This window comes from Pleurodeles waltl, chromosome 10 (genome assembly GCF_031143425.1).
Source record: "Pleurodeles waltl isolate 20211129_DDA chromosome 10, aPleWal1.hap1.20221129, whole genome shotgun sequence".
NCBI classification, from domain to species: Eukaryota; Metazoa; Chordata; class Amphibia; order Caudata; family Salamandridae; genus Pleurodeles; species Pleurodeles waltl.
In genome coordinates, this window is record NC_090449.1 from 70,433,464 (window position 1) to 70,455,091 (window position 21,628).

The 21,628-nt window shown below is 45.1% G+C and overlaps 1 protein-coding gene across 7 annotated transcripts in view; it reads left to right on the forward strand.

Annotated features, from left to right (window-relative positions):
* The window catches only part of ARHGAP17 (Rho GTPase activating protein 17), a 282,860-nt gene that overhangs the window by 138,409 nt on the left and 122,823 nt on the right, over nucleotides 1–21,628 (forward strand). For all 7 annotated transcript variants that reach the window (XM_069209704.1, XM_069209708.1, XM_069209702.1 and 4 more), the window contains exons 3-7: nucleotides 6,698–6,802; nucleotides 8,776–8,852; nucleotides 10,918–11,029; nucleotides 20,598–20,674; nucleotides 21,351–21,462. In XM_069209704.1, the coding sequence (XP_069065805.1) occupies nucleotides 6,698–6,802; nucleotides 8,776–8,852; nucleotides 10,918–11,029; nucleotides 20,598–20,674; nucleotides 21,351–21,462 (483 nt within the window). The remainder of the gene's footprint in view (nucleotides 1–6,697; nucleotides 6,803–8,775; nucleotides 8,853–10,917; nucleotides 11,030–20,597; nucleotides 20,675–21,350; nucleotides 21,463–21,628) is intronic.

Sequence of the window (21,628 nt, forward strand, 5' to 3'; positions counted from 1 at the left end):
CGCATCAGTGTTGATACGAACACAAGGTCATCTGAAAATGCACCACCATTACCGTGACTCGGGTAGTACTTGCACTTCGACTAGAAGAAGACTTCTTTGATCGACTCTCCGAGCCTCCTGGGTGTCAAATCGTCCGCTCAGAAGAGACGCAGCGCGCCACTCCCTCGGTGATACAGTCACAGTCCCCTCCCATCATGAAGGTTCCTGAGGAGATGAGCCCGGCCTGATGCTTTGGAACAGTTCTAGTTGTTCGTTCTCGTGAGCTGGGCAACCTGTTCAAGGACCTCACCGACCCTCATGCCCACGAGCGTCCAGTCTCCGTCACCTGTGCATTCGCCCAATGAGCAGCGAGCTCTCACCCCGTGGTAAAGAGGCGACAGTGGCGACCTCCACTGGTTTCCTGCAGATCCGAATGGGTGACTGTGCTGCTGGTGTTTCTACTACTATGCATATGGTGCCCCACGTGCACAGCAGTTCTTGCAGCAGGCACTGCTTGGAAGCAGGGACCCCCTGGAGCGGCAGGAGCCCTGGAGCCCTGCTTGCTTGGAGGCTGCACCGGTCCTGCCTCCTCCATCACCCCTGCTTGTGTTGTAAGCACTTGACACAATGGCTCGGTGTTATCATCTCACGCTGGGGCCACGCACTGGGCTGCAGGGTACTGGCGCCTCGTGGAACGCTTCCTAGTGCTTTGATCGGCCGTGGATTTGTGGATTTGCCTTGTTTGTCCCTTGAGTGGCACACAAGGACAGGCTTGGGAGGAAAAGGCTCCTCAGAGTCGCTTTCCTTGCTGGAAAAAGGGAGTACGTGAATTCGAGACGCATCATAATGTTGTGTGTATTTGGATTGGGGTTTTAATCACTGCTCGGTGTAACGAGCAGGGTATCTGCTCTGCGTCCTTCTTCCCAGGCTTGGAGCCCTCTCTCCTCAGTGCACTGACGCCCCCTTCGCTCAGATTGCATATTTTACTCCTCCCAACCCCCCTCCTTGCCGTGTGACCGCTGCGCCAGCGACCTGCGCTCCAGCCTGCCGTGGCCCTTTGTGATGTGTGTTTATTTATTGATGGATTGATTAGCAGTTTGATGCACTGGGAAGCAGCCCCAAGGGATATCGCTGTCAAGTGCCTTCCAGATGAAACTTTTAAATTACAGGCATTCATCGAATATTACAGAAGTGTACAAGAACAATTACAGGCAGAGGATGCACATGCACAGTGGCCAGGTTACATCATTGTACGAGTTCCAGGACTTCGGGAACACCCAGATGTTATATCTGGAGTCGTGCTCTGTCTGGAACAAGGGGCCTCTCGGTTTTTAAAGTTATCGTATGTGGTCCACGACCGCCCTTGGGCCTGGCATCACTCTCGCTGATGTGTTGTGTCCCAGGTGCCAAGCATTATTTTGCGCCCACAGATGGATGCGCCCTCCATCATCTGGACCACTCTCGGGCCCTGATCTTGAGCAAGTCAGAGCAGGGTGGTGTTTACTGCACCCAGTAACTACCATTACAGCGTAACCTTCAATTCTAGGACTCGATTTATCCCAACTACTCGTATTCGGGGACGGGTATCGATTCGTGTGGGCAAGGGGTGGGGTGTTTCTGCGGAGAGAGGCCCTTGCCCACGGGTCCCTTTCCTGCGTTTGGACCAGTGGCCTCTGGTGCTAAGCATCAATAATTGACGGTCTTGGCGCTAGGGGCACATACATTAATGAACCCACTCTGCTGAGAATCAATGTTAGGCTGTGGGAGTGGAGTGTGGAAATGGGCAGAGAAATGAATGACTAATTTCTAAACAGTGTTTGGAAACAATATGTCAGCGCAGGGCGCCATCGGCCTGGCCCCTCCGGTGACGGCTGCCCTTCAGATTTGGGCTTCCCTGTAGGTCGCGCACACCCCGCCCGTGCCAATCAAAGGGAGGCTTTCTCAGGCCCGCTAGAAACGGGCTGCACCCACGTGGAAAGACTTGCTAAGCTGTCTTGGGAGTTCTCTTATCGGAGCAAGCAGCCTTTGGCAGTCGGCTCAGGGTTATGGTTTTTAAACATGCGGAGCTATAAATACTTAGCATGTGAATAAACGAAGAAAGCGGGCTGTCCTTGGGTGCGGGGCAGTTACTCCGAGGTGCCAAGACAGTTTCTGACAGTCTCCTCCAGTAATGACGACTGAGTGACGCGCTGCCGTTAAAGAATGCAGGGATCCCCGTTGGTGCAAGGGGTTTAAGCGCCCCCTGGCGGCGGATGATACCGGGAAACAGACGAGCCACCCGGCGCCTCTCTCGAATCACCCTTGACGGGCTCAAGGACTCGCACCCCGAGGGGTAACAGGGCCGGGCCGAACCGGCATTTAGTAGGCACACACCAGCGTGCAAAGCGCCTTGAGACCCTCACGGCTAAATAGTGCGCTTTACAAATTCCTGATTGATTGAAGACAAACACCAATACCACATATTCAGGCTTTGATGTTGCATACAGTATTATTAAAGGGTTAGGGTCAGTGCTTATTTTTTCTATATATATATTTTTTTTATATTTTCAAATTAAATGGCAGGACCCCTCGTCAGGAGGCCTCTGCAGCTTGCATCACCCATTGTCACTGGCAGCATTGCAAACGTCCGTACCAACACAAATACTAATCCTCACACACCTCCAAGTGTGATGATTCAGACTCTTTCAGACCAGCAAACCTATAAGAATGGCTTAGTGGCTAGATACAAGTCATTTTTATGTATATTGTAAGAATAAACAACTGTTTTGTGCTCATCTCTAAATTAGACAGAACGTGCCACCACGCGACAGACTGTCATAGGTCGTGGTTTTGACAAGCAAGTGCCGAGCACCAGAAACCACTGGCTCAAATTAAGCACTGATTAATAGAATTTGCTTTCCGGTATACCTAATAAAGTTAAGCAATCTGTCAACAAGAAATAGTACAAAGAGCTGGCATCCATGACCAAGCTAGAGTCACTCCTGGTCATTACAGGCACTGTCTCCAGTCATGAACTTATAGATCACTAATATCATTTTTTTTTTTGTATAAGTAACATGGAAGCTAAACAAGACTACAGCACCTAAACTGCATTAGGCTAGCACACACAACCAGGTGCCCAAAATGAGCCCAGCCTTCATGTGGCCTCTGTCTGCCACCCACACTCTAACCTCATGTACCAAGAACTAAAGAGAAAGCATTAACGTTTGATGTACAACGAGAGAGAGCACTAGATATCCGTCTATGGTCTGCAGAAGCACACCCTTGGGATTCATTACATATAAAACAGTATTTAGCATTGGCTTTCATAATTTATTTTTATGCAAACCAATCTTTTTGAGTAGCATCAGGATGATAAGACTAGGGGGAAAAAAACATACGTTTCTAACTTGTACCATGCAGTTTTCATGGAGCTCTTTGATGGCAGTTCCTAGTTCACTGTGCTAGTCCTCACCCAGATGAAGAGCTTTCATTCTTTCACGTTAGCTAGACAGTGCACAGAAAGGGCCCTTCGTGACAATCACTGTGGTACAGTGAATTCAGTCAGATTATTATTTGTGAGTTTAAGGGAAGGAGGCAGCACTCATTTCCACACTCTGTGCTGCATGTGCCCCCTTTCTGTAGATTCCTTCACATGCCATAGCACCCGTGCCTGCAGCCTCCTGTAAACTTTCAGTTGTCTTCCAGTCGATTCAGTGTCTGTGAGACCACTGCCCTCCAGGCTGCCATGTAACACAGCCTGAGGCTTGGTGGCTTCAGTGTAACGGGCAACCGCAGGTCACCCTCTGTGGCACATAATGTGCCCAGTACAAGGAGTACAAGTCTCAGAGCCTTTCTCAGCCTCTCATAAAGCCTTTAGCCACCTGGAGATATTGTTGCACTTCTCTTGGATAATCAGGTTCCTCGCTCTGTATATTTGACTGTCCAAGGGGAGCTAGATCAAGCAATCGAGGCATGCTGTGGGAGTTGGTAGCAGCTTTAGAGTTCAGGGTTAGAACTCATTTTTACTCATTGTTCAGTATAGAATTAAAAGGTCATTTTATTTCTCTACGTATTCAATGTTAGGTTCTTAAAACCAAGTAAAGTACAAAAACAGAACGTCCTAGCATCCTCTGGGTAGGAAATACGTCCCCGACAGGAGTAAAGCCCTCATATGGCCAGCTGCTACAGCAGATCTAGCAGTTGGCCTATGTTCAGTGTTATCCTATAGGTCATATATTTTCTGTATTAGGCAGTTTGCAGTGTCCTTTCTTCCCAGCGCGCTGCCTTTCTCAATGACTAAAGGTGTCTGACAGAATGCTATTAAGATATCGGTTGCAATATAATTTCTAAGCTTTAGTTTCTCGGAGACACTGAGTGCAAGAAGTGGGGACTTGGTGAGTGTTGAGTCAGACAGCTGAGAGGTGCCAACAAACCATCCACGTAAAAATGACCTAAGATTACAACACACAAGGTCAAAATTGCTGTGTTCATTTAAATGGCCAACCAGTGCGCTTGTGGTCTGTAAGACACGCATCAGAGGAAGACCAATCGCAGCCCCACCTGCTCTCCAAAGGCAGAAGTACAGTATGGTAACACTTTGGCTGGAAGTTGGTTTGCCTACTAAAGTGGGTCCTCGAGATGTTGAATTTCAGGTCCTCCTATCTCAAAAATGGCTGACCACAGTTGGAATTTGTGCCTAGTGGTGACATGCAGAAGGCCCGGAGCTCACATGAGCCACTGGGTCCCCTTCTGGGATTGGGAGGCAGGTGAGCTCAAGGTTGGGAACCTATCATACTTTTACATCATATAGGGCTAGATGTATGATTCTGGCCCATTGCGATTCGGTAATTGCGATTTTTAAGAAATCGCAATTACCGACTCGCAGAGGGCCATGTATCACATTTGCGATTTGGTAATTGCAATTTATTTAAAAATCGCAAATGCAATTACCGAATCGCAAATTGCGATACTGGCCCCATTCGCAGCTATGGGCCTGTTGGCCCATAGCTGCGAATTTTTTGCATTTCCAAAATTGCGATTTCTGAACCAGAAATCGCAATTTGGGAAATGCAAAAGGCCAGGGTGCTGGGGGCCTAAGGCCCCCTCTCCTGCACCCCAATTTTTTTTTTTTACCATGTAAAGTACACACATGCCAAAAGGGCATGTGTGCTTTACAGATTAAATGTAAAAATGCAGTTTTACTGCATTTTTAAATTTTGCACCAGGTTACCACCTAGTTGCAGACAATGGTATTTTGCATGTGCAAAATACCATTCTGCGAAAAATCGCAATTTGCGATTTTTTGCAGAATTGCCTTGCGACCTGGATTTTGCGAATCGCAAATTGCGATTCGCAAAATCCAGGTCGCAACGCAGAAAATCGCAATTTTTGCGATTTTCATTTTGTGGTCTGCGAATGCCTTTGATGCATTGCAGTCCACGATTTTGCACTCTCAAACGGCCGATTTCGCCGTTTGCGAGTGCAAAATATTTTGATACATCTGGCCCATAATCTCCAGATTAGTTGAAGGACAATTCAAACTTCCAGAATCGGGATGGCCAGCCTCAGCCAGCGAAGCACACTTTAAGTACCTAAGGTGAAAGACCACCTTCATGTGCGCGTCTTTGGCTGTAAGCAAGGTGATTCAAGCTCCTACAGTCCGGGGTTGGCGCAGGCTGTACCCCCGACACAGGTAGCTCAGGTTCTGCCCTCAAGTGGTCAGCCACGTAGGCTTCAATGACCAACACCTTGCCATTGTTCCCATGCCCTCCCCTCCAGAGAAGTGCAGTTCCAGCCTTGAAAACGGAGATGCCTCGGACCCAGGTGTTTCTGTCTTGGAGATGGGGTCGCGGGGTAGTGGCAGCAGAACAGCTTTTAGCCTGATGTCTCTCTGCTGGTGCTGTAGAAATATTTTACAAATTTCTGACGAGTACAACTCACTGGTTTTGGGGGGCAGCTTTTTATCTGGTTCAGGATGCACTGTTTGCGGGTGGGGGCGGTGGCCAGGGGGCAATGTTGTGAGTACGACCGGGCCAGTCAAATGGCGTACGAAGTTATACATCCGTTCTGCTAACCAATCAGTACAGAGCACATTGTCCCCTTGGCGGGGTAAAGGAGGCACAGCACGGAGAGGATTTTCCTGGAGAGCGAGGCCAGACTTCTTCACTGGAGACTCTCCTGTTTCTAGAGAGCTCCCAGTGCAGCACAACAAATGTAGGCCACTTGAATGTTTATTCTACGGTTCAGACCTCCCAAGCATGAGTAGCTGCTGCTGGTGCATCCGAAGGCAGAGCTGCACAGGCCTCTGGAATCGTCTTGGGCAGTTTGTTATTCTCTAGCAAGTTATGAATGTAGAGTCCATTTCCCCTCCCGGGAGGGTTGCATGCCTTGGATAACACACAAGGGATGACGCATACCCAATCTTTTACTGCAATCACCATACCCTGATTGACAACACTGTTCACGCCCCAGATACATGTAGGCATGTAAAAAAAAAAAAGCTGCATCACATACACACCATGTGTCATAGCTCACCACAGCAGCTGATTTTACATATGTGACACTTGTCTCAGACAGCAACCTCTAAACTTCCCAAAGCCTGATGAAGTAGCAGTGGCCATAGAGATGATGATGATGATGGTTGCTATTTACATGGCTCCTTTATACTACTGCAGAGTCCTCGAATAGCCTGTTGAGAAGTAAGGTAGATATAATGCGTCCTTATTTTTCTCTGCAGATCGAGCGGCGGCTGGATGCCATGAGGATGGCTTGCCATAACTCCCACAAGAGACTGACCAGCTGCCTTCAAGGACAACCTGGCACTGATGCAGAGAAAAGACACGTGAGTACATGTGGTACCTGTCCACGCCGCCTCAGAACTGGGCTGGAAGTAGAGTTAAACTGGAAAGCTCATTCTATTAATTTGATCAGAAATTACACACGATCTTTAAGCCATGAAATTGCCTGCGGTGTGAGCGCTCCCGGCATGAAACAGATTACCCTCAGTGAGCACATGGCAGCCCCACCATTGCCAGTCATGCTTTAGTTTTTACATTGAAACTGCGTGTAGCGCATAATTTTAGCGCTTAATGTTCACACCTTAAACCATTTTCATGCTTCTCCCAATTGTCCAAATCTGTCCACTGGTGGACTAATCCTTTGTTTATACCTGAACTTCAGAACTTTAGTTCCAATACAATTTTTCTCTGTCTGAGTGGCATTTTGTATAAAGTGTTACCAATGCTACTAAAACATTAATTACAGATGGACATTCGTCTCGAGACGTACCAGCCAGGGTTTTGCTCTCTTTGTACTACCAAGACAGTCAAATTGGTGTTGTTGTGCACTCTCACTGCATTCTTAATAGTGAGGGCACCAGCAATTTTGTATTTTTAGATATCTCTGCCTTTTATACGATCAGCTAAGGCCACTGCTTTCCATTCTTTAAATGTGATTCAGTCTAGGAGATCTGAAGTGGTTCTGCTCCTTCTGGCCAGGTCTTTGTTAGACAGATTACTTAACAGATTGAGGGGTTGTCATTTAGTTTTGCGTAGCAGGGCATCCACCATTAATCAGTACATGACTTTCCCCACCCTTTTAGCAGTTCCCTACTTATTTAGGTGTAGTTTCTGACTGCAGATACTCTGATGGCTTTACTGTTTGAACAAATCCCCAGTAGCCCAGCAACCAAAGGGCTCACCCTGCAGAGAGTCTCAGAACTTGCTCGATTTCACTCAACGCCCTAAGCACTGATTTTGACCTTCCTGGTATTTCATGTGAGGTGGTTTTGGGGTGGAAAATTAAAATCAGCAATGGCTGTCTCCATGTGGTGGGGGACAACTCCAAGCATGTCAGTGCCATTGGAGTTTTGCTTCACAGAAACAAGCCATGCTTTTTTTTCAATCATCCTTGTACCTATTGAGATATGTTTGCCAGCGGCATCTATGCCGCGTTCTGCTCTTGATTTCACCTGGGCCACGTAAATGCCAATGAGACCCTTAATTAGCACTTTCTGTACCTTCAGTGTTTGTCTCTGTATTGATTGTCAGGATTGGATATTGGTTCCTTCCCTCCTTTTTTTTCCTCTCTCTCAAAAGAAAGGGATTGAGGACCCATCTCTTGAAGACCTACCTCTTTACTAAATATGTTGCACTAAGTGCCTTTGTATACTGTGTACAAAAATGAGACCTCTCAGCACCTCTGTTGGGTCCTACAGTTCCATCGGCCCATAACTGTTTCAAGGTTTCTTTGCCTTTCCTCGCCTTCCTAACTCGGTTCAGAGATTTTACTCTAGAAGCAACAATCTCTGAGGTGTTTCAGTGCTGTGGGTAGGGGCTTCCCTGTAGCCATAGCAAACAAAGACTGTTTACTGGACAATTGTCAGAGCAGCAGAGGTCATGGTGCAGGTTTCCTGTCTGTTACACAGTTCGGGTTCACCAGGGCTTCGAACTTCCCTTTAGAGGACTTAAGCATTTATTTTATGGAAAGAGATGGTTAGCTGTGATGGTGTCTTGCAGACGGATCTGTGGTAATAGACCAGATCCCACATTTTCACTTTTCCACTCAGTGTCAGAATCTTGCAGTAAGGCTAGGAAAGCTATTCATACTACTTTCAAAATTATATTATTCTGAAAACTGAATATTTCGAATTTGGAATTCAATAAGTACGTGAGCTCCAGGATTTCGATGTGTGAGTTATATGAGCCTTCAGCAAGAGGCCTCTCTGCACTGCCCCAACGAGTCTTTTGTTTTTCTGGAGTTATTTGGATTCTGAGTGAGATCAGTTAGTACATTTCTATCCCTTTGTCTTTCCAGAAAAAGCTCCCACTGACAGCTCTGTCTCAGACTATGCAGGAGGGTGCCCAACAGCTGGGTGATGACTCACTTCTGGGGTAAGTTTCGAACTCGCAGTTTTTACAGTGTCCAGTTTTAATACTATAGTATGCGTTCCCGGCACTTTTTCCCCTAACCATTCCCTCTTCTGTAGTACATGTTGCCCTCCAAATAAAAACCTTTTTGTTTCCCACACGATCAGAATATGTAGTCTTTGCTTAGGTGTGGCTGTACAGCACTGCTTTGGTCCTAGAGTATTGTCTCTTGCAGCATACCTTCACCAATTGACCTGGCTTCTGCCTCTGTCTTGCCAGAATGAGGCCTCTGAGCTGGCCTTTAGTGTGTTTTCATCTTATTTCTGTTTCAATGTGTCCATGGCTCAGTGTGGGACTCGGGTGTGTCCAGGTCTCAATGTGGGATTCAGGTGTCTTCGTGGCTCAGTGTGGGATTCGAGGGTGTCCATGGCTCGGTGTGGGGCTCAGGTGCGTGCATTGCTCAGTGCAGGACTCGGGTGTGTCCATGCCTCAGTGTGGGACTCGGGTGTGTCCATGCCTCAGTGTGGGACTCGGGTGTGTCCATGCCTCAGTGTGGGACTCGGGTGTGTCCATGGCTCAGTGTGTGGGATTCTGGTGTGTCCGTGGCTCAGTGTGTGGGATTCCGTGGCTCAGTGTGTGGGACTCTGGTGTGCCTGTGGCTCAGTGTGTGGGACTCTGGTGTGCCTGTGGCTCAGTGTGTGGGACTCTGGTGTGCCTGTGGCTCAGTGTGTGGGACTCTGGTGTGCCTGTGGCTCAGTGTGTGGGACTCTGGTGTGCCTGTGGCTCAGTGTGTGGGACTCTGGTGTGCCTGTGGCTCAGTGTGTGGGACTCTGGTGTGCCTGTGGCTCAGTGTGTGGGACTCTGGTGTGCCTGTGGCTCAGTGTGTGGGACTCTGGTGTATCTGTGGCTCAGGGTGTGGGACTCTGGTGTATCTGTGGCTCAGGGTGTGGGACTCTGGTGTATCTGTGGCTCAGGGTGTGGGACTCTGGTGTATCTGTGGCTCAGGGTGTGGGACTCTTGTGTATCTGTGGCTCAGGGTGTGGGACTCTGGTGCATCTGTGGCTCAGTGTGTGGGACTCTGGTGTATCTGTGGCTCAGTGTGTGGGACTCTGGTGTATCTGTGGCTCAGTGTGTGGGACTCTGGTGTATCTGTGGCTCAGTGTGTGGGACTCTGGCGAGTGTCTGGGACTCTGGCGTGTGTCTGTGGCTCAGTGTGTGGGACTCTGGCATGTGTCTGTGGCTCAGTGTGTGGGACTCTGGCAGACCTCCATTATGCCGTTATGGAAAAAGCTTGGGCAGGCCTCCATTATGCCCGTTATAGGTAAAGCTTGGGTTCCAGTAAGTCTAACTCCTGACTGGATTCCAGGGTATCCAACAGCTCAGTGGATGGCTACCTCAGGGTTGCACTCAAGTATGACTTGGCTCAAGGCTGGACTCTACATAGACACAGTTCAGGGCTTGGCATTTCCATAGCTAGACTCTGGGCTGGGCTATAGCTTGCACAAGGCTGTGAGGTGAACGCCAGCGTGGACAACTCTATGGACTGAAATCTAGTGTGTACCAGGCTCTGTGCTGTTCTGCGGCGTGATCATTGTTCAGGGCTGAGCTCTAGTGGGCAAGTGTCTCAGGCTTGACTTCATCAGCTGGTGGCTCTGTGGTGTAAAGAAGCAACATATTCCATATATTGTAAGTTGCTCATTAGATGTGCTATTGTTTCTTCTCCTTTGATGATTTAGATGACATTTCCACAGTTTGTAATTCTTTTATAGGGCACGTTTACACTATTTTTTGACTCCCTCCTTCAGATAAACTAGAAATAAAGATTTTCCTATTGTACATTTTCTAAAGTGAGAGTCTCTGTTAAACAAAGGAAGGAGCAGAACAGGGAGCGATAAACATGATCAATCAAAGCAAATTGAGTCTTCTCCTGTTTAGCCAGTGTTGTGGCATTGTGTTCCTGTTGTTTGTCGCGTCCCTCCCTCCCTCCCTCTTTTATTGTTGCAGAGTTCCTCTGAGAGCCACTGTATCCCCTTTGTCCAATAATGCATTTATTTTCCATCTTGTTTTTCATCCCCCGCCTCTTTTCAAGGAAAATGCTCGATTGCTGCGGTGATGCAGAGAGTAAACTGGCCATGGAGCTCTCCCAGCACGAGGTGCAACTCGAAAAGGACATCCTGGAGCCGCTGAACCTTCTCACAGAGGTAACACTAATTTGTGTGGCTGCAGGGCTAGCACAGCTGCAAGCCCTCCTGAGAGAATATTGTGTCTTTGCCAGGCTAAATTTAACTGTCCCTGGTGTAATTAGATGTTCTTGGTTCCAGCAACAAGAAACACGTGAGCAGAGTTGGGCTCCATCCATGTGAACGGCTGGGTTTGCTCTGCTATTTAGCAGAGTTCTCAGAGTCCGGGATTACGTGTTTTCTGATCAAATGCAGAGCTTGCTGTTCAAATTGTTTCCAATGCTAGTAGTAAATGAATGCATTGAGAAAGTTCAGTTCTACCTAAGCTGGCCACCTTTTGAAAGTTGTAGAAGTCGGAATACGAAGACTGCGTAGTCTTGATTCTACCTTTTGCCTTTCTTTTTCCACATTATATTTCCTGTATCTTTATATCTCTCATGTAGGTTCTTTTTCATGCCTCCCTTCTCCATTTGTAACTGTTTTACTGTCATTCTCTTCCTCTTTATTTTTCCCTTTTCTGCCTTTCATTCTCTTGTTTGGGTCGTGGAATGATGATGACAAATAAGTGGATATCCCCTAAAATGTATTGCTGCTCACTGCCTGTAACCATCATCGAAATTAAGCACAAGTTAAGCACAGATTGCCAGGGTTTGGGTGCTAGCCTTCTCAAGCACCTCAACAGGGCATGGCTTTCTCTAGCATCATATATTTTTCTGAATCATATACTGGTGGTTACTTCTCTCAAGGCAAGGCAGGCGACCCAGGGGGGTTTGGTGATTATTACATTTTTAGATTCTCTGAATTGTTAAGTGGAAATGACTACCAATGGTATCTTGAACTTGTTTTTTCCCCCCAGTCACAGATCGAGTGACACATTTAGACCAAAATATTCCAATATTTGGAATATTCTTTTACCCGCGTCCAAGACATTTTCAATATCGGATTCCTATTTTATGATTCCTTGTAATTGTGCTTTCTTGTTGGCTAATATGTAGTCTTTTTTGCAGAGGTTTTTTTCTATTCATTCTTCTTTAAATTGGCAGAAATATATTTGATAAGTTTGACCATCCACTCAACAAAGTAAAATCATTTACATTAATGCTGCAACAAAAAGTGATTTTAGTGCTTAGAGACAGTGGAGCTGCCATGATTGATTTAGCTAAGATTCCACTCCCCTTTTAACTCTGACCTGATTAACCACCGAATTCTGTTTAACAGGGCCTTAAGCCACGTTCTTGTTGTTGAACTTATGTAAAAACAAAAAAGTTATTATTATTGTTAACTCTTCTTGTGGTACATCTGTCATGTCTAAGCAGTGTATATCAAAGTTGCAGATGTAGCCCAGTATAATACTCCTGTCACTGGCCACAACAGCGCCAGCACTGGAGGATGCCGTGCTACCGACATCTATGTCAGATCCTGAGGCTCTGATATTTTGGTTTTTTTTGGGTTGTGATTTTAATCCTGTGCCAGAGAAGCGCGCTACAAGATGTTTATAATTAGAGGTGAATGCTTTGCTCCTCCTCCCCCTTATTTACACCTGAGACGTGTTATACCTTGCTTTACAAAACACAGTGGGCTTGACACTTCTCCCGGCACAGAGTTTCATTCGACACATTGACCACCAGTGGAGACAAGGGCCTCATTCTCAGAGGTTTCTTGGAGGACATCCATGGTGCTAGTGCTACAACTGGAACTACAGTTTCCCTCCATTCATTGAATGATTTGACAGAAATCGAACAGACTGGGCCAGCATATCTGAGTCTATACTTGCTTTCAATGATGCAAAATAGTTATGGGGCAACCCTGGGTACCTGAGTATGTCTACATATGGAACCAACGTTTCCCTTGATCGAAGCTTAATACACCTATGTTACCATGGCAGGAGAATCATACAATTGCGTAATCCAGGCATTTTTTAAAATTACTGCAGGTATATTACTAAAGTAGAAGACAATGAATAGGTGCTCCAAAAATGGCACTGTGAAAGTGATAAATGACAATAATGCGAAAGTGCCATTAGAGTTTCTTAAGAAGAACAATATTCAAAAAGCTTTGTTGACAATGTACCGCAATAATTCAATCCAAAAGACTCCAGATTTGAGTACAGGTTGCTGACACTAATGGTAATAATTAGTTAACAAGCTCGATTGTTGATGTTTCGACCCATCCAGCCGTTTATACTTGGGTCTTCCTCAGGAAAAACAGGAGAGCAACCTCCCTTAACTGATAGTCTTACAGTGGAAGCCCTCTGAAGGTAAACTATGTAGTTCTGAAAGAATCCGTAACCCAGGAACACTGAATTTTAAAATAACTGGATTTGTTTTGATACGTACGGGTGCACCTGCTACTGGACACTGGTAAACAGTGGAGCAACTCCTTTCGGTGGCGCTCTCGTAGATACTTCAATGGCTGCCTGGTCGAAAAGAACGTTTTTGCATGCCTGTGAACAGGCAGATGACCAGACATCAGAGACCGGGCTCCAGTGACCTGGATTGTATTACACTCCAGAGAGCCTTATTGTGGGGACCTCAACGGTCATTCACTTTACTGGCTACTTCTCCACCACTCCTCCAGATAAGAATCTAGAGGATTGACACTTTTGGCAAACATATGTTTTCCTCATCCAGTTTGGTGTTATGGTGAATAAGTGCATCTTGCTTCTTGGGTCATTTATCCAAAGCCCTTTGGGAAATGGCCAACAAGATCTTGCCAACAGTCCCAGAAGATCTGAGGGTCTGTTTGGCTAGACGATACATAATGGACAAGATGCAGCCAAATATGTTATCCGCTAAGGTTTCCATACCAGGGATTACCTTGGCAGGACAGTTGCTACAGAGTGGTCTTTCGTCAGCATCCTGGATGAAGTCTACTGGGTTCTCTGGTGATTTGCAGGCTTCACTGATAGATATGCCCTATAATGGGTCCTGCCTCTGTGGTGAGAAGGCAGACTCCTCTTTCCAATGCTTTAAAGATAGTAGAGCTGAAGCACTTTTTGCTCCTGCAAAGCAATTTCTGCACCTCTTTTGGAAATTTAGAGCATACTCCACGAGGCTGCCATATAGACAAAGACAGCCTTCATGGCCAGTTATGCAGCAGTCAACCAAGCCCTTTCAGGGCTGTGGTTGTGGCTGACAACCCGGAGGCCAGCAGTGGAACCTGTCTTACAACTCCTCTGCACTCGCTACACTGACCAGTCGCTTTAGTTTGCCCTCAGCATCTCAAACCCACCCAGTGGAAGGCAGGACCTAACATATCCTCCTGGATTGGCGATTCATCATGTGCGGCAGATGGGTCTTGCATATTATTCAAAATGGCTATGCACTACCCTTTCTTTCCTCACCACCCATTATCCCTCATGGTGGAACAGATTACAGCGGATCACCTCCTATGAAAGGACACATTTAAGTTGCTAATGTTGATCTAGTTCCTTTCGATTTGGACCCGAGCAATTAGATGGTGTTCCTAGATTTGCAGGGCATGCATTTTTAAATCATTCTTTCAGACCCAACAGGTGTTATCTGTCGTTCAAGATAGGCTCGTGGCATTTTCAGTTTACAGTGCTCCCATTGTGCCTCACCAACGACTCGTGTGATGTTCACGAAAGTGATAACAGTAGTCACTGCATCTCTTCGGAGGTTGGGAATCATTATATTGCTGCTGATAAAGATGGGCTCACCGCACTCAGTTGTAGACCTCCTCCAGGAGTGTCAAAACATCTCACATTATTAGGTTCACCATAACTGAGCTAAAGTCCCATCTGATTCCATCTAAGAGGCTTTCATTCATTGGGGCAACCCAGGATATGGTGGAGTTCTCAGTTTTCCATCCGCAGCAACGAGCCCATACATTTGGCTATCATCCTCTCTTGTAGTCTGGGTCTGAGGCTTCTTGGCCTCCCACACTCTAGACTTAGACTTGTGCATTACCTTTTATCAACTAGGCCATGTGGTACATGCGGGCCCAACAGTGCAACTTGAAGTCGTAATAGGCCCAGCAGTAAAGTTGCCTTTCTGGCATCGCCTAGTTCTCTAGAAAGGCCACTCGAGATCTGCAGTTGAGGTTGACTGACCAGTTTGTCAAGCAAGCCTCCCTTTTCCACCTGGAGCTGACGGTATGACAAATACACTAATACAATGATGTCCTGGTCACCTGCAGAGGTGGAGATCCGAGGACTCCATATCAGTTTTATGGAGCTGGAGCCCATTTGTTTGTATCTAGTGACCTTCTTGCAATCCATGGGGATGCTGGTTCAAGTTCTCATGGAAAACCCTACTACCATATGGTACTGCAAGTAGCATGGAAGGATGAGGTCCTGGGCCCTCTGCTCAATAGCTGTCTTTGGAGATGGTTAAAGCACTAGGGTGTCTTCCTCTTTGCCAATTACTTAGCAGGAGTCCCTGAATGCTTGGGCAGACTAACCAAATCGACGTCACCTGGCAAATAACGAGTGGCTACATCCTGAGGTGGCTTACCTTGACTCTCACCACTGGGGATAATCCTTGCTCGATCCATCATGGAGAATGCACAGTGTGACCAGTTTTGTATGCTGGAGTTTCTGCAAGTGCACTTGTTAGAATATACAATCTGGATGGAATGGAGCAAAGTACTCCAGTATGCCTTCCTCAACAACTTTTCCTTCCCCGGTTTCTGAAGAAGAACAGGAACAACTGGACTCAAGTCATCATGGATTAGGCCAGGGTAGTGTGGTACCCAGGCCTCCTAAGTAAGAGCATTTGTACTCTGAGCAGGCTGCCACTTTAGAAGATCCTACTGTCTCAGCAACTGGGCAAAACTATCTACACCTCGATCAGTGGAGATTGAGCAATGCACTGCTTTTGATTTGCCACCTAAAGTGGTTGATGTCATCTTTTCTTCCAGATGAACCTTCACAAAATTTGTTCATGCTTGGGTCAAGGGCAAATGTGTGAAGTGGTGCTGTGGCGACCTCTTACAGGTGAATCATTCGAATATCCTTTTATTTGTTTTGGCTTTAGCCCAGCAAGGCCTTGTTGTGGGTGCTATAAACTATTATTTGTCTGCCCTTTTGTCTTTTCACACATGTTCTCACACGTAGTTTGTGATGTCACAGTAAGACCATAACTTGGTCTTGAAATTTCTGATATGTACATCCTTTGAATCGATGAGAAGCTACTCACTGCGTCTTTGGACCTTGAAGACAGTCTTCCTCATTGCGATCACGTCAGTTCATCAGATGACAGCACCAATTTGTCCAGGAAAAGTGTGCAGTAGGACTGTTGCATTGAAAGTGCTGTTGGTTCAGAGTCCTGGCGTGGACTTCAGGACTCCCTTCCACACTGTGCAATCCATCACTTTACCAGCATTCTTCGTTCTGCCTCCTACCTCAAAAGAGGAGGAGAGGGTCCATCAATTGGACCCCAAAAGGGGTCTAATGTTTTATTTAGATCAGACCAGTGATCATCAAATGGCCGATCAGCTATTTCTGGAGTTCTCTGGAACAAAGAAAAGGATGCAGTGTAAAAGAGGAGCTTGTTAAGGTAAATAGTCCTCCGCATTAAGATCTGCTAAGGATTGGCAAAGAAGCAGCCCTAAAAGGTATGATTCCATCAGGAAAAATGCTGCTGCCACTTCTTTGGTATGAGGAGTGAGTGTCTTTGATATCCTGTCAGGCTGCTACATGGGCGTAAGAATCTGCAGATGAATTATCCATCAGAAGAACAAGTCACTGACCTCGTTTTGGAGAATACTACAGATTCATCACTGCTCCCCACTCCTAGTTCTGTGGAATCACCTTTCAACATTTAAAAAGGTCCTAAATTAGTAACTAGCCACTGTGACCAAGCACTGGTAATGCTCTGAGTCCTAGGACGTGGAAGGGGAGAAACTGACTTCAGCGCACTGTTTGTGTAGTGTGACGCCAACATGGAGCCACACGGTGCCACTTAGCGGCATGCGGTAGCTCTGCACTGAAAAATCTTCAGGTCTAGCCCTGTGCTTGGGAAATATTCTAAAGTGAGGAACCTGTGTTAGGATAGAGTATGCACCAGAAATATAGTTACCAAAGGCGAGTAACGTGTTCTCCAGGCCTTTTTTGTTGTTGTATGTTTTCTGAAATGCAGCTGAACTTTAACTGTATTTTTCCAGTGAACTTCATGTTTTTGTTTCTGATTGTTTGAATTCATATTCCAGCTACTTGTTCTGTGAGGTGCGCTGCCTGGTCTTGTACAGGCCTTTATTTGCTAGATGCAAAATGTCATGCAGGTTCATTAAACATCTCCAGAGTTATTAGTGAATGAAACCTGCTTAAAACGTTGCATAACTCATAGAAAGCTAAACCTTCTAAATTTGTGCCAACCTTTGTGCGGATTCATGAAACTGTTCAAAATTTATTATCAAATTATCACTTCTTTTACATCCTCCTCTTGACACAGCCCATCTTGAAAACTGCCCCCCCCCCCCAACATCAGTTTGATGGAGCTGCATGAGATTGAAAAAAAACAAGAGCAGTTTAAACATGTTAAGTCTCTGGCACAGTTTTATGGGTCTGCACAAATATTGACCGTCATTAGTAAATCAAAAATACTTTGAACTCACCCCCACCATACCCAGTTTACTTCCCTCCTTTAAAAACCGTATAGACACAAAGTGAGTGTAACATAATAACTGTGTGCCATATTTCATGCAGATTCATCAAACAGCACTGAAATTATAAACAAACGAAAACGTTACTGCTGCCCACTTTAACTTTGCCTCACCTTGATGGATTGGCACAAAACTTGACATACTAATAGAAAAACAAGCCTTCAAGGTTTGTCTCAAAAATTTGTGCAAATTGTACCCAAGTGCTAGTGTTACCAAATGAACCTTTTTCGCCTTTCCCTTATTTACTGTGCCTCCAAATGAATGGATTGGTGCAAACTTAGAAAAAAACAAGGCAACGCTAAGCGAATTGCATGTCTGTCAAATTTCGTGCAGATTCACCATAGTGCCAAAGTAATTAGTAAATCAAATATTTTTTGTTTTACTCCCGCCAACCACCCCAGTAGCTTTGCCCCCCAATTTCATTTTCACAAAAGCCTAAATATCTGCAATGGTAGTTTGGTAGATCAAGCTGTGCCAAATTTATAAGTGAATGAACGCTTATCAACCACACTTTAACTTTACTCTTCTTGACGGGTTGCCGTAAAACTCGACATCCAATAGAATAATATTTCTTTCAATCTTCTGCTGAATTGTGTAAAGATTCATAATATAATGCTTAACATTTTAGCAAATGAACACTCATTTGCCTCACTTTCTTTAACCGCCTGCCCTAATCGATCTACACAAATTTGAAAATGTCATCAGTAATTTCAATTTACTAAGTGTTGGCTGAATGTCATCCAGCGGCAGAGTTTTTTTAGCAAGTCCACAAATGGCTTAACTAACAAGATATACAAAAATATTAACCCTTTCAAGCCCACTGACACCTATTTCAAATACAAATATCGCAAAAGATACAAAATGGGATTTACACCTTTCCAATAAAAGTATGCTTTCTGAGTAAAGTCCTGCTTTCATGCCAAGTTTGATGTAAATCTGTTCTGTGGTTTTGGCTGTTGATATGGGTCAAAGTTTCTATGGGAACTAAAATGGGAAAACCATTCCTTTTTTTTTGTTTTTTTGTGTTTTTTGTTTTTTACCCCTCAACTTTTTATTTTGACTGTATAGAACTGCATGAAATTTGGAACACCGGCCCTTAGTTGACTATCCTAACTGAGTATCAAGTTTGGTACAGGTTCGTTGATGGGGACCCTAATAGATAATTCACTGAATCTAAGATTGGGATGTGGTTCTGAAGTGTTACTCTTGTAGTTGTACGTTTGGCCCAAACCCTGGCATTTTTCTGCCTTTTGAAGTAAATACGTTAAAAACACGGAGCATTTATTAGTGTTCCAGATGACCTCTTGACATTTTGAGATGGGTTACAGAGTCTTGTGTTGCAGTATGAATTGTCATCATTAGAAAAGATTGTCAATTTTGATAAATTGCAATTCTGCAAGATTCCTTCAGTGTACAACTTGTTACATGCCAATAACACCTCTTTTATTAAACCATTATATTATAAAGTTCTTGTGGGACAGGCAGCCTCTCCGATATGAGGGAGGTGTTCTATAATCTCGAACAAATAGTTTGGAAACCTGAAGAGACAAATGTTCCTTCTGGTTGCGTTTAAGAAGGCGAGCCTAATAAAGAGCATCATTTGGAATACATTTTCCTGTGATCTGAACAAAGCTTTTTTCAGTGTTTGACATGTACATAAGAAGGAAGTTTTTCATCTGACCCGAACATATTGCTTTCCATACCTAAACTCAATGTAAGTACCAATTGAGGACCTGAATCACATATTCTACATCCTACTTCAATTTTCAGTATCCGATGGTGCGCATGTTGATCCTTGACTACAGAAATCAGACTTACTCAATTTTGATTTCTGTGGGGCTCTTATTTACACAGCAGACCAGTCAAAAATGATTGTGCTAACTCTTAGTGGCCTCCTTGCCGCCAACTCCAAATTGAGAACTCACATCTCTCGAAGCACAGAGTGTCAAGGTTCCCTGGGTACATCTTTAGAGTCATTATAAAATTATTTTTGGGAGGATACCAAAAACGACTTCATGAGTCAAAGCGAATGTGCTTCGTGCATTCCACATCTTAAAGAGTTCCAGCACTATGAAACAGGTACGCAGAGAAGTATTGTAGGTCACGTGTGCTTGGGTCTTAAATATAGATCTGTACTTTCAGATAATGCTGCACAGGACAGCGTACACTTTCCTCATGTACAATATTGACATTTCGACCAGCTCTACTTTACCTTCTTTTCAACAGTTTGGAAGCCCGTGAAGGCACTGTTACTGTTCATAAACTGAAGCTTAGGCACAGCACCAAGCATATTCTGTCTCTGTGTCATAAAATGATGATCTGAGATTCCACAAAGTAATCCCTTTCTAGCATATCCGCAAAAAGAGCAGATCCTAACTGGTTTCTCAACTGCTTTATATTTCGGGTCTCATTCGCCCTAAGATGGCTGAGTGGAAATCTCAGTGGAAGAGGGACATCTAGGGTAACAGTAAAGGGACTCTGATCCCGCTGCTACTTCGGGGCGCGTGGGCATACATTATGACTACTCCCACAGATTGGGGTTCTCATGGAAGTGCATCGGTGTCCCCCACCTAAAGATAGGGTAACATATTCCTAGACTTAATGTGCACCAGACATGCTCTCAAAGCAGCATCCCCACAATAAATGCTCCCTCCTGCTGCTTAGGATGGACTTTGTCTGTGCATCGCACACCTACATGTGTGCCTTTATGTGAAATTTTACAGACCGCACTTGGGATTTTACAAGCGGAAGTTCCCTTCCATGTGCTTATCAGGAACAGGAAAACGGTGCTAGACCTTTAAGGTTCCTTTGCAGTCAGGACTATATTTTGTTTCTGGTTTGAGAATTGTTTTCAATAAAGGTACTTGGTTTTGTTGTAGTATCACATTTGCAGTCTGGTGGTCTGCTCGTTCTGGTTAGTTGTCCTAGGAAATAATGACCTTGTCTGGTGTTTTGTTTTCTTTAGACTGATATACCCAACATTCAGAAGCAAAGGAAGCAACTGGCCAAGCTGGTGCTAGACTGGGATTCAGCAAGAGCCAGGTATGAAGATGATTCTCTGTTTCTACCACAGGGCTGGGAAAGAGTTGCAGGAGGGGATATGTACGTTGTGAATGGTCCATAGCATAAACATTTGTGTGTCAATACCACTGTGAGAGCAGCGTAACTCTAGCAGTGCAGCCTGGCCTAAAAGGCATTTAGCCAATGTTTTATCTGTTCCAAAGAAAAAAAGGACAGAAACGAAGGGCAGCAAGATGTTCCAGTGTCATGTTGCAGTTATGTTCCCTTTGCAAGCATTCTAATGTGCTACTTTAAATTAATTTGTTGAGTTGACATGAATAAAGACTAACTTCCAAAATGTAATAGGAGCAAACGCTAGGGATGGCAGGTGGTGCCCTTGACGATATAGTACTGTTTAATAACTCTACAAGAAAGACCATAAGTAAGTAAGACAAAGGAAAATAAATAAAGCAAAGACTGTTTGCATAACCAACACAATACAAAGGCACCATAAAATACAGACGAAATAATAGAGAAACTAGTGCAAAGAAAAGGCATCCAACTATTCCTGTCAAACATCTGCAATGTTATGGCTTTTAAATAAAGGTCTCAACCCAAAGAGTTTAAACCCTCTGCTGAATCCGAGATAAGGATTCCTGTTGTGCTCCTCTCAATTCTCCAAGTGTCTCCTAAACAAGAAAGTATTTTTTTTGTTCAGGTGGAATCAGGCCAACAAGTCTCTTGGAACAAATTTCCAGATGCACCCGTCAAAGATAGATGTCCTTAAAGAAGAGATGGACGAGGCCGAGAACAAAGTGGAACAGTGCAAGGTACGTGCAGCTCATCAACAGAAGAGCCCACACTACAGAGAAGGGCTCCTGTTCTACCCTCTCTTTGCCCCATGCCACCCCTGGCTTTACTTCAAAGCATTTGATCTTCGATTCCTATGCCATTACAATTGTAGTGCAAGAAGGTGGACCCTTTCATCCTCAAATA